Raw genomic sequence first — 16,082 nt, 5'->3', positions numbered from 1 at the left:
CGGCGAACAGCAAGTGCACATGAATCTGCTCGCTTGCTGCGATATCCCGACCACCTAGTAGCCTTTACCCACCTGAAGCGCTCTTTCCCTCATTTTGTGACCGGTTAGCTCGGAGGATCCTCAATAAGTCTGGGAGGGAGCAGATGGGTGCGGTTGTTGGGGGGGGGGGGGGGGGGGGGGAGAAACAGACATAAAACAGATGTCTGTTGTCGTGACATCATCAAATAAAGGCTTGATTTGTGTGGGAAGCACCCCTCCTGGAGCCCCTCTTCCTCCTCCACACCTCCCTCATGCTCCCCCTCCACCACCACCAACGTGAGTTCCATGCCACCTCCTCCTCAACCTGCACCTGTCTTCCAGACCTGCTTCGTCCGGACCCTCTACCTCATCCTCCACCTCCACATGTGTTCCAGGCCTGGATCGTCCGGACCCTCCTCCTTATAAACCTGCAGCTGTCCCAGGTTCGGGGTTCGCTCCCCCCCCCCCCCCCCCCCCCCCCCCCCCCCCCCCCCCCCCCCCCCCCCCCCTGTGCCCTGTGTCCCAGGAGTGTGGCGGCAGACTTCACACTAGATTAACTCCTTCATTTCCAATTAGCTCTCCTCTTCACGGCGCCGACATTGCGGCCGCGGACGGCGCCCTCATCAAGGGCGTACGGCTCCCATTCATTAAAAGATATACCCCCCCCACCCCCCCCTGCCAGCTGTGAGCGCTTCAGCATGGGGTTCAGTGGAGGTGAGTCACAACAAGGCATTGGTATACTCTGCTGTGTGAATCATTCTGCAGCAGCGACAAATAACACGCTCAGTGTGGGGGTAACACTCCCTCTGTGTGTGCGTGTGTGTGTGTGTGTGCGTATGTTTGTGTGTGTAGGGTGGGTTTGTTATGCTAAATAATTAGGTTGGGGGGGGGGATAAACATTGGGCCGCGTTCATTGTCTCCGTGCACCAGACAGGTCCTTGGTATCAAGCGGCGACCTCACAGGTGATGGAGGGAGGTAATTACTACGCAGGCCCGGTCTATGTTGGTGCCGTTGCTTCGAGTTACTTTTGTTACACACACACACAACTTGTAATCCCATGGATCAATGAACTCATGCTATTTATGTGTAGGTTATTACGGGGCAAAACAAATACATACCATTCATTGGCATTAAATTGTTGTGCGATCATCTAAACACATTGCTTTTATTTGACACGGTTATCGATGACCAAGAGAAAGGCACGGACTTAGCATGAGTAGTTGGAGGGTTTTTCAAGCGCGTCTATACAGAGTTTAGAAAGGGGGTAACAAGGTTAGCCTAGTGGCCAACACGGGAACTGCAGCCCTGCGTGTTGTATTTAGCGAGGAGAGGTCTAGTGGAAAGTCTGATTCAGCACCACGTACCAGGGACAGCTCTTTCCGGCCAATTCAGCTGTGCTTTAAGGGAGAAGAAATCCTCTCCTCCGTTAGATTAAAGCGGCAGAGCGCACTTCGATTTACAGGGGGTACATATGCCCCGGATCAAATACATAATGATAAAATGGGTTTGATTTATGTTTGACTACACACTTCAAGAATTGGCCTATGGGCTCTGTATAGGCATGCATATAAATAATCAGGCATGCACACACACACAAACACGCACACGCGCACCCAAGCACGCGCACACACACACACACACACACACACACACACACACACACACACACACACACACACACACACACACACACACACACACACACACACACACACACACACACACACACACACACACACACACGGTAATATGCTACTGACAGACAGACAGGCCGTTTGCCAGACATACTGTATCTCTAGATAGAGAGGAGGAAAGAGAGATGAAAAGATCGGCCAGATAGATTTATGAACAGACAGTCAGTCAGGCAGACGGACGGACATACAGATTAGGAGCCTGAATGTGTGCAGTAACGTTTGTTCTCGATGGCCTCATGTGAACGGGTCCAGCTCTTCAAAAGGCTCCTATTTTATATGGAGACATAATCGACATATCTCCGAAAATAGGAAAACCCAGTTATCCACTCTGGGTTGGTTCACGTTATAATGAACTCACCGACGCATATCCTCTCCTCTCACATCGGGAAAGCACTTGGATCAGGTTATACTTTTATCTTGGAAATGCTAAAAAATACTTTATTTCGCATTTAGTCGCTCTACCATTAAAATAAAAAAAAAACATGTTCAAATACCACAGAAAATGAAACAGCGTTTCGGCCGACACACACACACTAACTTACTTGTTCTCGAAGATGTGGAGCAACCTCGGATGCCTGGATCAGATGCAAAGTGATCCTTCTTCTTCCGCTGCTCGCTTCCAAGAAAAACTGCATTGAAAATACATCCGCGATTCTCATGCGATCTGGCCGAAGCCCGAGTCTCCGTGTGGACGCGGTGGCTCCTCCATCCCCAAAGAGACGAGGCGTCTAATCCACCCGCTGCTGCCGCCGCTGTAGTACTGATGCTGAGGATGCTGCCACCGCTGGTGATGCTGGTGATGCTGCTGCTGCTGCAAATGGATCCGTCGGTTCAGGTTTTCAAGACGCAAAAAATATGGAGACACCCACAAGTGCTACCGCTGAAGCCAAAGCCAACCGTGTCCGTCTATCTGTGTTTTGAGTGTGTGTGTGTGTGTGTGTGTGTGTGTGTGTGTGTGTGTGTGTGTGTGTGTGTGTGTGTGTGTGTGTGTGTGTGTGTGTGTGTGTGTGTGTGTGTGTGTGTGTGTGTGTGTGTGAGTGTGTAACTATTTGGTTGTGGCTCTGCGTATTAGAATACAAAAGATGATGATACCAGCGAGTGATCTTTTGGAGATGCTCAAAGACTTGAGTTGTTCTGTCGTGGATCCCAGCAGGGTCTAGAAAATCCTGGCGGCTCCGGACTGGATCGTTATGTCGGCCACGTCCACCACGCAGATGCAGATTGTTCTGAGAAGCCCACTCACGGCGACACGAAGGATGAACTTTCTTCCGGTGGGCTTTGAGCCCCGTGGAATCCGAGCGGCTTTCACCTCACAGTTCAGTGCGGGTCCCCGAAATGCTTCCCAAATCTACAAATCTACTGAGGTTTTTCTTTGGCGCGTCCCGGACTCGTCCCCGTCTCCTCCCTGGAGCAGGCCGGTGGAGTTCTAATGATGAGGCTGTTTGATTCTTTCTTTATTTGAATCAATCCAACGTCGAGTTGTACCCGTCAAATGTGGTTCAAATCTATCAGGTCTCCAGTCTTACTTTTCAAAACCCGGACGCAGCTGAGGGGTCGCTGTCCTTCTCTCTCCTCTCTCCAGACGCACGCATCACAATCTCAGTGTTGCTTGGATATTTCCGTGAAGGGCTCCCCCCCCACACCTTGTGTTGCATGAGAGTTCATTCAGCAAAGGTTTCGACGCGGAGTTTTCTTGCAGCGATACCGACCACCACCATGATCAGCGATCCGACACCTACGCGTCCGAGGCGAGGCTCTCCTCCATCCACGACGCAAGGAAAGGAGATTAGTTCATCGAAATGGTTCACGCAGTGCCGCTGCTGCCTGCTGAGGGTTCGTGCTTTATTTCCCCAAGCGAAACCGCTTTTAAACTAATGCGCGATGAGAAGTTCAACCGCGTATCCTCCTGCGTCGAGATTCGAGGACTCCTGCGACGCACGGGGACCTCAGTGCGCAAGACGCCCGAGTGAAGCGCAGGGTCCAGCGGCCCTGTCGGAGACGGGGATGGAATTGATAAGTGGACGTACGGGCAAATCCCCGGTGTGATGTTGTGTGGTGGTGTTCGTAGACCTCCCCAAGGATCAACAGCTCTCCGGACAATTAGGGTTCGGTGTATTCCGTAGGTCACTGAGAGTGCGTCAGAGACGCGTCTTGGAGCTGTGCAGCACGGGGGACGTCTCACCTCAGCCCCGTGGATTCAGAGACATCAAGCAGTGTAATTGACAGGCGTTTTCTGCCACAGCTGCGATTTCCACTGCAAAACTCCACCTCACCGCCGCTACGCACCACGCCGTATGAAAATAGTCAAACAAAAGTGGGTTCTTTTTCTCCATCTTTTATTTTTCCATCTCCCTCGTTCAGTGGGTGAGCGAAGAGGAAAATAAACTATCGAGAGCTCATGTGAAGCGTTGTCCAGAGCCGCGTAGCGCGTTTGTGTGCGAGAGAGAGAGAGAGAGAGAGAGAGAGAGAGAGAGAGAGAGAGAGAGAGAGAGAGAGAGAGAGAGAGAGAGAGAGAGAGAGAGATTTTCACAAATATCTCGCAAATGGGACACTAGTGCCACCTACTGATGCTCTTCACCTGGAGTCTCCACAACGTGTTGCCTACCCTGCGGTCGAATGTCGTGTGGAGCACGCATAGATCCACCATAACGTCGGTATACGCTCTTACCTTTAAGCGTATCCACAAAGGTGTTTACTGATATTGTCTCATTCGATTTGCCGAATGCTACAGCGTGCTAGGAGGTTGCCAGTCCGACCTCAATCCATAATCTCTCCATACAAAAACGTCCACGGTGGCCGCAACTCTTTGAGTTGCAACAACAGGATGCAAATCTTGCTAAATTTGCGTGTTGACAGGGCTTAATGGAGCATTTCTGTGACCCGGGCCAGGAATCACACATTTTCAGACCCATGGAGGTGCAGTTAACACACTTAGAAGGAGGATAGTGAACTTGTGTTTTAGGCAGTTTTACCTTTACCTGTCAGATATTTTGTATTTGTTATTCGTTAGATAACTTTATTCCCATTGTAGTGGTAAATGGACTGCATTTATACAGCGCTTTTCAAGCCAGTGGCCGCTATGTGCTTTACTATTTTGCCTAACATTCACCCATTCATGCACACATTCACACACCGACGATGGAGCCAACCATGCAAGGCGCCAGCCAGCTCGTTGGGAGCAGTTAGGACTCCTGTTTCACTGACCGCCGGCCGTTCAACACTCCAGTGATGTGTAGGCTTAAGAGTAGGACGTCCATCTATGGATTATCATCAAAATCATCATATCATCATGTCGGCCCTAGTATAGGGGGGGGGTCTCCAGTGGACCACCACAGGGTCCCGGGGGGAACCGTCTCTAGACCGGACCAGGAGTTGGTTAACGGGGGGGAACATTAGGATTCTGGATCAGCCAGCTGTCCGTTCAGCTGTCAACACCGGATCTCATTCCCTTCACTGCTCTGAGTCCTGCTCACTCACCTGCCATCATATCTGCTGACCCGCCTGACTGTCTGCGTGTGTGTGTTTGTGTGAGTGTGTGTGTATGAGTGCATTCGTTTTGTGTGTGTGCGTGTGCGTGCATGTGCGTGTGTGTGTGTTCAGCCTTCAGTGGAAACGCGCCCTGGCCTTTTTGCTTTCAGGAGAAGCGGCAGCATAAAGAAACCGGTCCATTCTCCACCCCAGTCCACGTACGTCTCCCAGTTCTCCTTCCTGCACCATCAGCCGCCGGCATCCACAGGATCCCGGGATCCATGTTGTAGAGTTCCGGTCACGCCTCATGCATGCCTGAAATCCACCTTGGGTTGTTAACGCCCTCACTCTGTGGTTTGGATTCATTTAATCTCTCTTGTTGATACACACGCTTATTGTTGTGTAGGATCTAATTTTCTCCGCGGGGACTATCTCCACGTCGATGGCTGTTATCGCAGCCGAATATCCGAGGAGGAAAACAGCTGTGACTCGAGGTACTCGCTGCATCGACGTAGCGCGTAACGTCGAGTACTGGCGTACTAGCCTGGGTAGCCCCGTCCATTCTTCCAGCAAATTGAGTTCGCCCTGCACAAGGGTCTGGAGAAGAGCAATACATTTCATTCTGCTTCCGATTTTTGCGGGAGCCAATTGAGAGCCAAGCTGGCTTTTCCCCTTGGCGCGCTATTGGCTGGTTTAACACAATGACGACAGGGAAGCGACGGCAAGCAGCCAATCGTGTACCGACAGTTGAACTGGGCCCGTTGATCACTCCTCTTGTGCTGAAGAAAACCATAGCAGCTTCCCCAGACCAACATGCAATCTACGATTGGCTTCGTCTGGCTATAGCGTACTGGCGTACAGGAAGAAAGGAAAAGGCCAACGATACACTGCATTGTGTTTTACTTTCACTCATATTCATCTTTAAGGTTTATGTATGGTGTATAGAAGGAGGTCAGTTCCCACACACACACATGCTTTCTTGGGGGCACACACACACAAACACACACACACACACACACACACACACACACACACACACACACACACACACACACACACACACACACACACACACACACACACACACACAAATGCTTGTTTAGGGCCCACGCAAACACACACCAATGTTTTCCTAACACATGCTTGTACTCTCACACACGCACACACACACACACACACACAGACAAACACTCTATACAAAGATTTACAAACACACATACACACTATACAAATACACATGTACACACACATATTGAAACTCTATAGATATATACATTCACACACACAGACACTCACACACACACACTATATAAATACACCCGTACACACGCCAACACTACCTACACACACAAAGACACAAACACACTCTGCATATACAAACATATATTCAAAGACACACACACACGCACATCCCTGTGCGTGCATGTGCTGCTATTCTCAGTTTATTCTCAGTCACACATGCACGGTCGTGGACGGGCTGCATGCAGATGACTTTGCACGGGGAACAAGGTTAAAGGTATCCAGAGCTCGCATTGTACACAACGTGTGTCCTGGTTTCCCGAAAGAGCAAGCCAGGCTCCCTGGGGAGCGATGTGCTGAAGAGGCAGGGCCAGGAACAGCTCTCCTTAGCCAGGCACGTTGACTATCTGCTCCGTCGGCCAAACCCACTCAGGAGACGATTTCCTCGATTATCGGCAATCTGTGAGTAACGGCCTCACACGGGGTGGACCGGAGACCGGAGACCCTACACTAGAGGCTCGACCGGGGCCTTATCAGCGGCCCCCCAGTCTAGTGTTTCAGACCCGCTTTCTGCTGGGTCTAAAGAAATTAAGATAAGGAGCGGTGGTGGTGTTATTAGTGGTTGCAGAGCGAGGTTAGTTAAAGTTCCCTGAAAGAGAGAAATGAGCTCCTCTATTTTCAAATTAGGTAGCCTATAGTTGAATTACTTAAATAACACAGTATAGACTGAAGCGTTCATTTTCATATCTTTGCACCCCAAAAATGTATGTGCTTTCTTCTTGTTTGCGTAGTTATGACAGACGCCTGCAGTACAGTTGAACTGGCAGTGTTTCATCCTGTTACATGGCTCTTTTGTCAACTTTAAGTCGTAGCAGGATGATTAGAAACCGAGTGTTAGCATTGACTGCTTAGCGCTGCTGTAGCGAACCTCCGCCCTATAGCCATCGACAAAGCCATCAAAAAACTTCCGGAATGTCCCGCCCCATGAAGCTCATTAAAAAAAACGCAATCTGACTTCGGCGGATGCGGTCCTAAAGCATTGAGCTAGGTTGAGTTGTGTCGTTTTATGGTTATAATTATTATTGCACTGGGTATTTTCACAATACTGATGCAGGGTTTGGGCTAGCACGTTGAGGAAATTACAAGTACATATTTAGAAACATGTCCAAGCGACCATTTTGTTTGCACGTTGTTTCCCCTGCCCTGTAACCCAAACTGTCTTTCCACCAAAAAGGCTTTTCATCAAAGTCTGCATCCTTCAACTTGCATCCTCAAATTCTTGGCTGGCAAATCCTTTTTTTTTTTTTTGTTCTAGTCAGCCCCTGTATGGCTGGTAAATATTCATCATTGAAAGTGTGCATTCTGCTAATAACATTCTCTGGGCTAAATTGCTTAAATTTCACAACATAATTGGCAAAGCAGACAAGATGGCAGCCTTGATTGAAAGATCCTGGCGGAGGCCCAGAAGCACTTTCCTGAGACTCTGGCCGTATGTGGATGAATATGGAGATGGATGATCCTGGTATGAGAGCCTTGTTACTCTTAGAGTCCACACCATTAATCAATACTGTTTATTGACATGTGAATATTAACGGGCATTAGTTTGCTGGTGGGAATTTGGTAACATGAATAATGAAATAGATAATATACAAAGGGCATGCTAACCTCGGAGGACCATATTGCAAAGCACTCTGGCTCTCGTTAATTTTTGTTGTATACGTTGCATTTTAATATTTCTTGAAATAATATTTTTGAACTTCATGATGAATACAAATAATTTCTCGACCATTGCCCTTAGTAATTGGTGTGCATAGAATGAGCTTTACATTGCGCTACACCCATTCAACCAAAGCACAAAGGACATGGTGCACGGGAAAAATCGTGATGCCAATGCTTGTATTTCCATATATTGTATTGTATGTATTAACATGCGCCCTTTAGTTAGATGTAAACGAATGTCTGCTGTGCTATAATATCACATGGGATTGCATTGAGCATAGCACATGTAGGATTGAATACTTACATCTGGTGATATTACAAGAAAGTGTTTCATCACAGAATGACAGATATTAAGCCTTATCTTCGCTCAGACACACAGAATAATGCAATTTGCGGAAATTACGTTCCAAATTCCCTTTCGACGGGTGCCGACCACGGAGTGATGGATTTAGCGACAGAGAGCGTCTTGACTGGGGTGAGCTCTCAGCCTCGTCTGGAACCTCTAATCCTGTATCATAGACACAGATCCACCCCCTCCAGCCTGCTGCTCTCTCACTCAGGTTCTGTTTCTCTGGCCACGTCCAACAGGCAGCGCTACGGACAATAGCGTACTGATTCACAGGTGACATGGAGGCAGGGACACTGGCATCTGGATGTGACAGACCCTCTCTCTCGCTCACTCCCTCTCTCTCTCACACTCTCTCTCTCCTTCTCTCTCTCACACTCTCTCTCCCTCTATCCCACTCTCTCCTAGTCTCTCTTTCTCTCTCTCTCTCTCTCTCTCTCTCTCTCTCTCTCTCTCTCTCCCTCTCTCTATCCCTCCCTCTCTCTCTCCTACTCTCTCTCCCCCTCTCTCTCCCTCTTTCTCTTAGACTCACTCCTACTCTCTCTCTATCTCTCTCTCTCTCTTCCTCTTTCTCTTACACTGACTCTCTGTCTCTCACTCTTTCTCTCACACACACAGAGGGATGGAGAGGAAGAGAGAGTGGAGGGAGAGAGATGATGTAGATATGTTGAATTATTCAACATACTTTATGGATATTGATTTGAGGAGAGCGACGGAAATTCTGTCACACTTTAGTCACACACAAAATAAACCCCTTTTCAAAGCGTTGAGAAGTGACCTCTGAGCCTCCCAGCCGACCCCAGACCGCCGTTGTTTCGAACATCAACACTGGGGTGGATGGAGGAGGAGGAGGAGAGGGGAGGAGGAGAGGCAAGCTGGAGAGGGGAGGAGGAGAGGCAAGCTGGAGAGGGGAGGAGGGGAGGGGAGGAGGAGAGGGGGGGAGGAGAGGGGGGAGGAGAGGGGGGAGGAGAGGGGAGGGGGGGAGGGGAGGGGAGGAGGGGAAGAGAGGAGGGGAGGGGTGGTGGAGAGGGGAGAAGGAGAGGGGAGGAGGAGATGGGAGGAGGAGAGGGAAGGAGGCTGCGGCCTCACAAGAAGATACAAGGGTGATGCAAGACGCGCCACTTAATTTAGCGGCGGTAATATTCAATGACGCAGCAGACGCGTGCACGAGGCAAAGCGCCGCTGGCTATAGGAGGGCTTAGGCAGGCCCTACTTGGAGTATATTGTACAAATGCCTCAAGACACCAGTTATAGGATTTCCTACAAACTTTCTGCCAGCAATTTAAGCCTTGCCCTTTGCCATAATCCTCCATGAGTCTCATATTTGGCCAACATGTAGAAGGGGTTTCCAGTCTCGTAAAAAAAATGAAAGTTTCAACCAGAACTGCTATAAAATGCACTTCAAGCAGAATAACGATAGCAGCTTAACTCCGACCAAGTGAAGGTCTTATATTGCTGCCTTTTTTATTATAAGAAAAACAGATAAACGGATACTGTGGAGAGCCACTCAACATCGAGTTAAAGAAAAACTTGGAGAGAGTATCCGAGTTCAACATACCAGCTTTCATGAAACTGTGACTACACAGTGCACTTTACATGTGCCTCTCTACCACACAGTTGGATAGTATCCCTGTGAAGGACAACCATAGCGACCGTATTTAGAAGGCACCATGACGTCTTCACCCCACCTCCTTGAGCTAGTTTGGGTGGCAGTAGCTCAGGAGGTAGAGCAGGTTGACTGGTATCCGGAAGGTTGCTAGTGTGGTAGAAAATACTGAAGGCTTAAAAGAATATTTGCCAAATGTTGGAATATATTGGTGGGGGGGGGGGGGGGAGGTACAGGCTCCAGACCTTGTTCCATTGTTATTCAACAGCTCAGAGGATCAGACAGACATTCTTCTGTAGCCAATGATATCAGTCTATCTCTCAGTTCACTTAGATACAAGTATAAGTAAGGTTAACTTAAAGTGTGAATTATACAAGAATATAAGGTTGATATATTTACAATGGAGCCAAATGTTAAACACTTGATATTACCTGGCTTTCCTTGGTCAACAAGTACTTCTGAGCGACATTTACATGACTCATTGACGTGTTACAAAAGATGTGCCCCCTCATTTATGCATACGTGCCCCCTCAAAGACGACTGGCTCACGTCACGGTAAGAGGAAATGCCCTCCTATGGTATCGTGTCTGTGATTTCAGAATTTATATTCTGTAGGTTCCAAGTTGGAATTAGGTTAACTAATCCATACCCCGGTTAAAATCAGACACTACCAGCTTTAGGATTATGACTGCATGCCACAGACAAATAAAGTGGCATTGTTTACTATTGCAAAGTAATTTAATTAAAGACCTCACTTTAACTAATGTATAATATGTAACTTCATGTAACTAATGTTGAATATGTAAACCTTTTGTACGTAATGCTAGTATTACTGTATGAAATGTAATTTGGATATCGTGGGCGTGAACGTCCGAAGGCCTGTAGTTTAGAGCATTGTGATTGGCCAAGGAAATCTTATGGGAGGTCACACAATTATGATATAACGTAGTGCTCTGAGACTGTTCGCGAGTTCTTTACAAACCAACTCAAGGGATTTTGATACTATCTGCGGTGACAATAAAGCCTTAGTCCTTCTCGACCTCTCGTAATTTGTAGTATTAGACAGTGGGTCTTATCCACGACACTAGTTCCATCCCCGGCTCCTCCGAACGTGGAGGTGTCCCTGAGCAAGATGCCTCACCCTGACTGCTCCTGACGAGCTGGCTGTTGCCCTGTTTGGTTGACTCCACCGTCGGTATGTGAATGAGTGGTTGTAAATCGCTTTGGATTAAAGCGTCAGCAAAACCCCCTAAATGTAGTTATGTAGTCGCTACGCCAGCGCCTTCACCTTCTCCCTGTCATCAGGCTAACGCCGTCCTAAACACTTCTGACCCTGTGGATCTCTCACCATAGTGCCAATCCAATGAGGCATACATCCTATATCTCCCTTATCCTGAAAAGACAATACACAACCCATCAGAAAAGCGTTATAAATCGAATCATTCAAGTTTTGACGTGTAGGAAACGCGTGTGGGCTGCGAGGGAGCACAGTGGGTTTTGCAGTTCCAGTTCCTCGGAGCCCATTAAGGGTGTCGGCCGTTCCCCAGCCTTCACCCACGACGGACAGCTGGGCCCCACTGTGTGTGCATGGCCTCTCTGCCTCCCCCCAGCCGGGGAAGGGAAACAACATGGCTTGGTGATTAAACCAGTGATTCACATGTTGTGGTGATCAGTTTCCTTTGTGATTGTGTTTTGGGCCAGGAAAGGTCTTATGATGGGAGTGATTGAACGACAATTTGGTTCAAGGTTGGTACAGGAAATGTTTATCTTTTGAAATAATTACCAAAAATCTAAATTAGGGAGTTAATGAGTAAATGTTCTACCGTGTTATTCAGAGTAGTTTTTCCACAGAATGTCGTTTAATTATTCGTCACCTGAGTTTACTATTGTGTTGTGATACAGAGAAACCCCTTGACCACTGTATAATTGGCTAACACTAACACACACAGCTCTGACGAGACTCGCACACACAAGCGGGATCCTCCTTGTCATGTCAAAAGGCGTTTCATACCCCTGGCTCCATTGGCGTCCATGTACCTTTGTGCGTTCCCGCTCTGTCGCAGGTTGAGCGTAGCCTGCAGCTCGGCAGCGCAGCTCCTTGCTGCTGGCGAGCAGTGACAGCTGAAGGGGCGGGGCCAGATCGGCATCCTCAGTCATCTCACATCCACAACGATGTCAATCCGGTAACACAATTGGCACAGTGACAAATGGCAATTATGTTTGTGATGGGTTTGTTTAGAGAGTTAATTACTCATGGAAATGTTGATTCTGACTTAACTGGACGAATGAGTGGTCATAGCGTGAAGCCGACTATTATATACTGCACATGTCAATCAAATGTTCAGCAGTTGATTGAAAGCAATTATGAAATGGAAAACAGACGTTGATGTTTCTCTTTTCTTTGTTGAGAATAAGCTAATAAACCTCACAAATATGTTATTTTGTATAGCTTAACAAAAACGAAATAGGCTCCATGATTAGAGAAATATGAAAGTTTAAACAGTAAACCAAAACAAAGAAATGCTTCTAAAATTATCTGAAAGAATACAAAGTCAAATGATTTAGCCGTGTAACAACTGTTATTCTCACTGCTCATATCATCCCAGTGCTCAGCTGTCTTCATCCAATGTGCCTTTTGCCCGTTTTACATTAAAACAGAATCAATAATTTAATCTATAACCGGCCATCTGGCCAGTCTGTTCAGGCATAGTCTTAAAGAGGACGTACGCATGTTTACACAAAGTGCTCCATCCCACCCAAAGTGACATCATCAACAACATATCGACAAAGCCACTTGCTTCGGTGGTAATCACATAAAGAAAAATAACTTAGAAAGTGTGTTTGTGATAACGTGTTATTACAAACCTTTTTTTCGCTATTCGGTTGACCTCATTCTAAATGTTGCTCACTTTGTGGTGGAATGTATTCGACACGTCTTTTGTGAAGTCAGCCTTTACACGCAGCCTCACTTCCTCTGTGACTCGGCGAAAAACCAATATAGCCGCAACAATTGAATTAGATTTAATCTTCCATTTCAAGCCATAAACACATTTAAAGACTGACCAGTCTTCTTGTTTATCTACACTCAACAGTTTGCGGTTGGCGAAGCTATAAAGGTTGCACAACTTCCACAACTTCAATATGTAAGAGAGAAATTGTCCATCCGCTATTGATTGAAGTGGAGTGCAGGAATCACGCCCCAATTATTTCCACAGGGATTAAATAAAGTGACAAATCCCCGGGAAATCTCCAGTGTTATGTGCTATCTACTAATCAATACATCGTCATAGACACGTCACGCTATTCCAGCCTGTTGTTACAATAAGAAAGCTTATCTTGTCAAGAGAAACCTTTTACTACGCGGACCCGTTTGGATCAGTCCTCCGCGTTGTCCTGTAATGAATTCACATGCATCAACGTCACTCCGCGTTTGTCCTCCTTTCAGACATGGTTCAAAGCCTGCATGTGCATCACATCACGTCACAAATAAGACACTTGTTTCTCACCCCTGCTGTCTACCTATATTTCAGACGAGATCTGGACACCTGTGTGGACGAGACCCGGTGGAACGGGATGAAAGATACGACCGCCGTCAGGGATTAGCATGGAAGACCGCGGCCTGCGCCCTGTCGCTGCCAAAGTACGTCCTCTTGTTCTCTCTGTGGATCTCCAGTGGGCGGTTTCGCTGTGTTTGCTTACCACTGTTTTACATGACGCCTGATGTAAGGCGTCGTAATGAGCTCAAGGAACCCAACGCACAAAGACAAAAACACTCGCCTGACTGCACTAATAGGCCGCCTTTGACTGTTGTCGAGTGGGGTTAGCCGCTGGTACTAGCCCTGTTGGAAGGAAGGCCTACATTGCACTTTTACAATGCGTTTATATTTTTACCTTACTTTTGTTTTCTTTTACTTATCTATTTTATACATTATTTGTATGAAAAGCGCTATTAAAAATAAAGTTGCATGCCTTGCCTTGCTTACTACTGAAACGTGGTGGCAGTGGACCCTGTCACACACCACCAGAGTGGTCTCTCTCTCTCTCTCTCTCTCTCTCTCTCTCTCTCTCTCTCTCTCTCTCTCTCTCTCTCTCTCTCTCTCTCTCTTGTTCCCTCTCTGGTTGGATAGTCTCATGTGTCACACACCACCAGATTGGTCTCTCTCTCTCTCTCTCCCTCTCCCTCTCTCTCTCTCTCTCTCTCTCTCTCTCTCTCTCTTGTTCCCTCTCTGGTTGGATAGTCTCAAGTGTGTAGCCCTAGAGTCTAATCAGCCTGACAGGGGGTGCAGGTGAGCCTGCTTGAACCAGCCGTGAACCAACCCCACACACTCAACACAAAACATATTCCTGCGTTTCGTGTGGTGTAAGGAAACGTGCCCTCACAATTGTGTCCCGTCACATCAAAGATAAGTTCACATTATCCCTTCCTCTCCTCTGATTCATCCCTGGCCTCTTCTAACCTGTTACCGTTCAGGAGGAGTCAGCAGGAGTGATATGTAAAGCGGCGGAGGGGTTGCGTCAATCAATGCATGAATGGATGGAAGTATGCTTGGGCAAAGACAAGAGATTGGGTGAGTCACAATAAGAAGCTCGGCCTTCCCGAGAAATAACCTTTGAGTCCATGGTGGAATTGTTAGATCCAGGTAACCATGGCAACTTGATATTACCCCGGTGGCGGTGTTTTTTTTTAAATGTTGCGAGCAGTTATCTCTGTGTGCCTCGGCCTCTTTGTCTGTCTTTGAATCACCGTTTCTTGCGCTCAGAAAGTGATCCCCTGTGCTTTGAATTCACAGCAGCACATTGACACATGAGCAAGAGATCAAAAATATTGCCTGGGCTATAACTTGTGCTGCCTCTTCTTTGTTCGGAGATGAGGTGGAGATGCAGGATGACGATCATGATGCACAGTTTGAATGGAATGAATTTGTAGGATTTTTTCTGTGTGCCGTGTATTTCAGGCATTAAAACGTCTTTGAGCATAGTTCAGAACCGATCGAGGAACGATTTATTTACGTTACTAATGCTCAAATGTGGCAGTGTCGTGAAAGAGCATTTTTCCATAGCGACGTTGGCATACAATAAAGATGGGAGATGTTATCCCCTGCAATATTGTACATTTATTACGGTCCTTTCATGTCATACCAAAGTCTCTTGGTATGACATGTTTTTCCTAACAGGGCTTATTGTCATGGAAACCCTACGCTATGTTCTATTAAAATTCCAGTTCATCCAGAAATCCAATGTTGGTGTTTCGAAAAAATGCTACGTTATTTTTATGTTGCAATCCATGGCCAGGTCCAAACATGTCAATATAAACATATTTATTATAGAGTCGACCGTGCCCCACGCTCTCGAAGAAGATTGACTGCATGGGCATTCCAGTGTGCCGTTACCAACAGGTTAAATATATCAGTGTGACTATCGTTAACCAGCCATTTCTGTATTTTATCTGGCTGAGATGGGATCCATGCCAGGCTCAACAACAACAATGGATAATGAGAATGGCCAAATGAGCCCAAACAATGAAACCTTTGTTGTAACAGTAGCACTCAACAACTTGACGGTCCGAAACTCCACCTTAACGCGTTAAATAAACATGGAGTCAGACTGAATCCATGCCTACATATGAACGCAATGACCTTGTCAGTCACAAGCTAAAGCTACGCTCAGCCTTAACCTGTGGATGGATCTGTGCTTAGTTAGCGACCGTCGTAGAGCATCATTGGGCCTAAAAAAAAAAAAAGTTTGGTTCCTGTTGGTTGTCAGTTGAGGTCATGGGTAGGTAGGGAATTTATTTTATTTTTTTATTTTATTTTTTCCAGCGGCAGCGAATGATAGGTAGGTTGTTTTCATTTAAAAACGAGAAAATTCGCTCATCCTTGTACAGAATGAAGAGGTGCTGTACCAAAACGTAATTATAGAGGTCCTGTACCAAAACGTAATTACATAAAAAAAGATTTTTTTTTTTTTTATTATTATTTTTTTTATAAAACT

General features: G+C 47.0%; 2 protein-coding genes across 2 annotated transcripts in view; both read right to left on the bottom strand.

The window, feature by feature from the left end:
- LOC115551420 (leucine-rich repeat-containing protein 4C) overlaps window positions 1-4,140 on the bottom strand; it is a 52,955-nt gene extending 48,815 nt beyond the window's left edge. The window contains exon 1 of the mRNA XM_030367139.1: window positions 2,256-4,140. The gene's annotated coding sequence lies outside the window, so the exon portion shown is untranslated. The remainder of the gene's footprint in view (window positions 1-2,255) is intronic.
- LOC115550764 (keratin-associated protein 5-1-like) overlaps window positions 1-16,082 on the bottom strand; it is a gene marked incomplete at its 3' end in the record, with an annotated part of 100,539 nt that overhangs the window by 10,183 nt on the left and 74,274 nt on the right. The window contains exon 4 of the mRNA XM_030366052.1: window positions 1,663-1,774. Within this exon, the coding sequence (XP_030221912.1) occupies window positions 1,663-1,774 (112 nt within the window). The remainder of the gene's footprint in view (window positions 1-1,662; window positions 1,775-16,082) is intronic.

This window comes from Gadus morhua, chromosome 9 (genome assembly GCF_902167405.1).
Source record: "Gadus morhua chromosome 9, gadMor3.0, whole genome shotgun sequence".
NCBI classification, from domain to species: domain Eukaryota; kingdom Metazoa; phylum Chordata; class Actinopteri; order Gadiformes; family Gadidae; genus Gadus; species Gadus morhua.
This window is presented reverse-complemented; position numbering and strand designations above follow the sequence as displayed.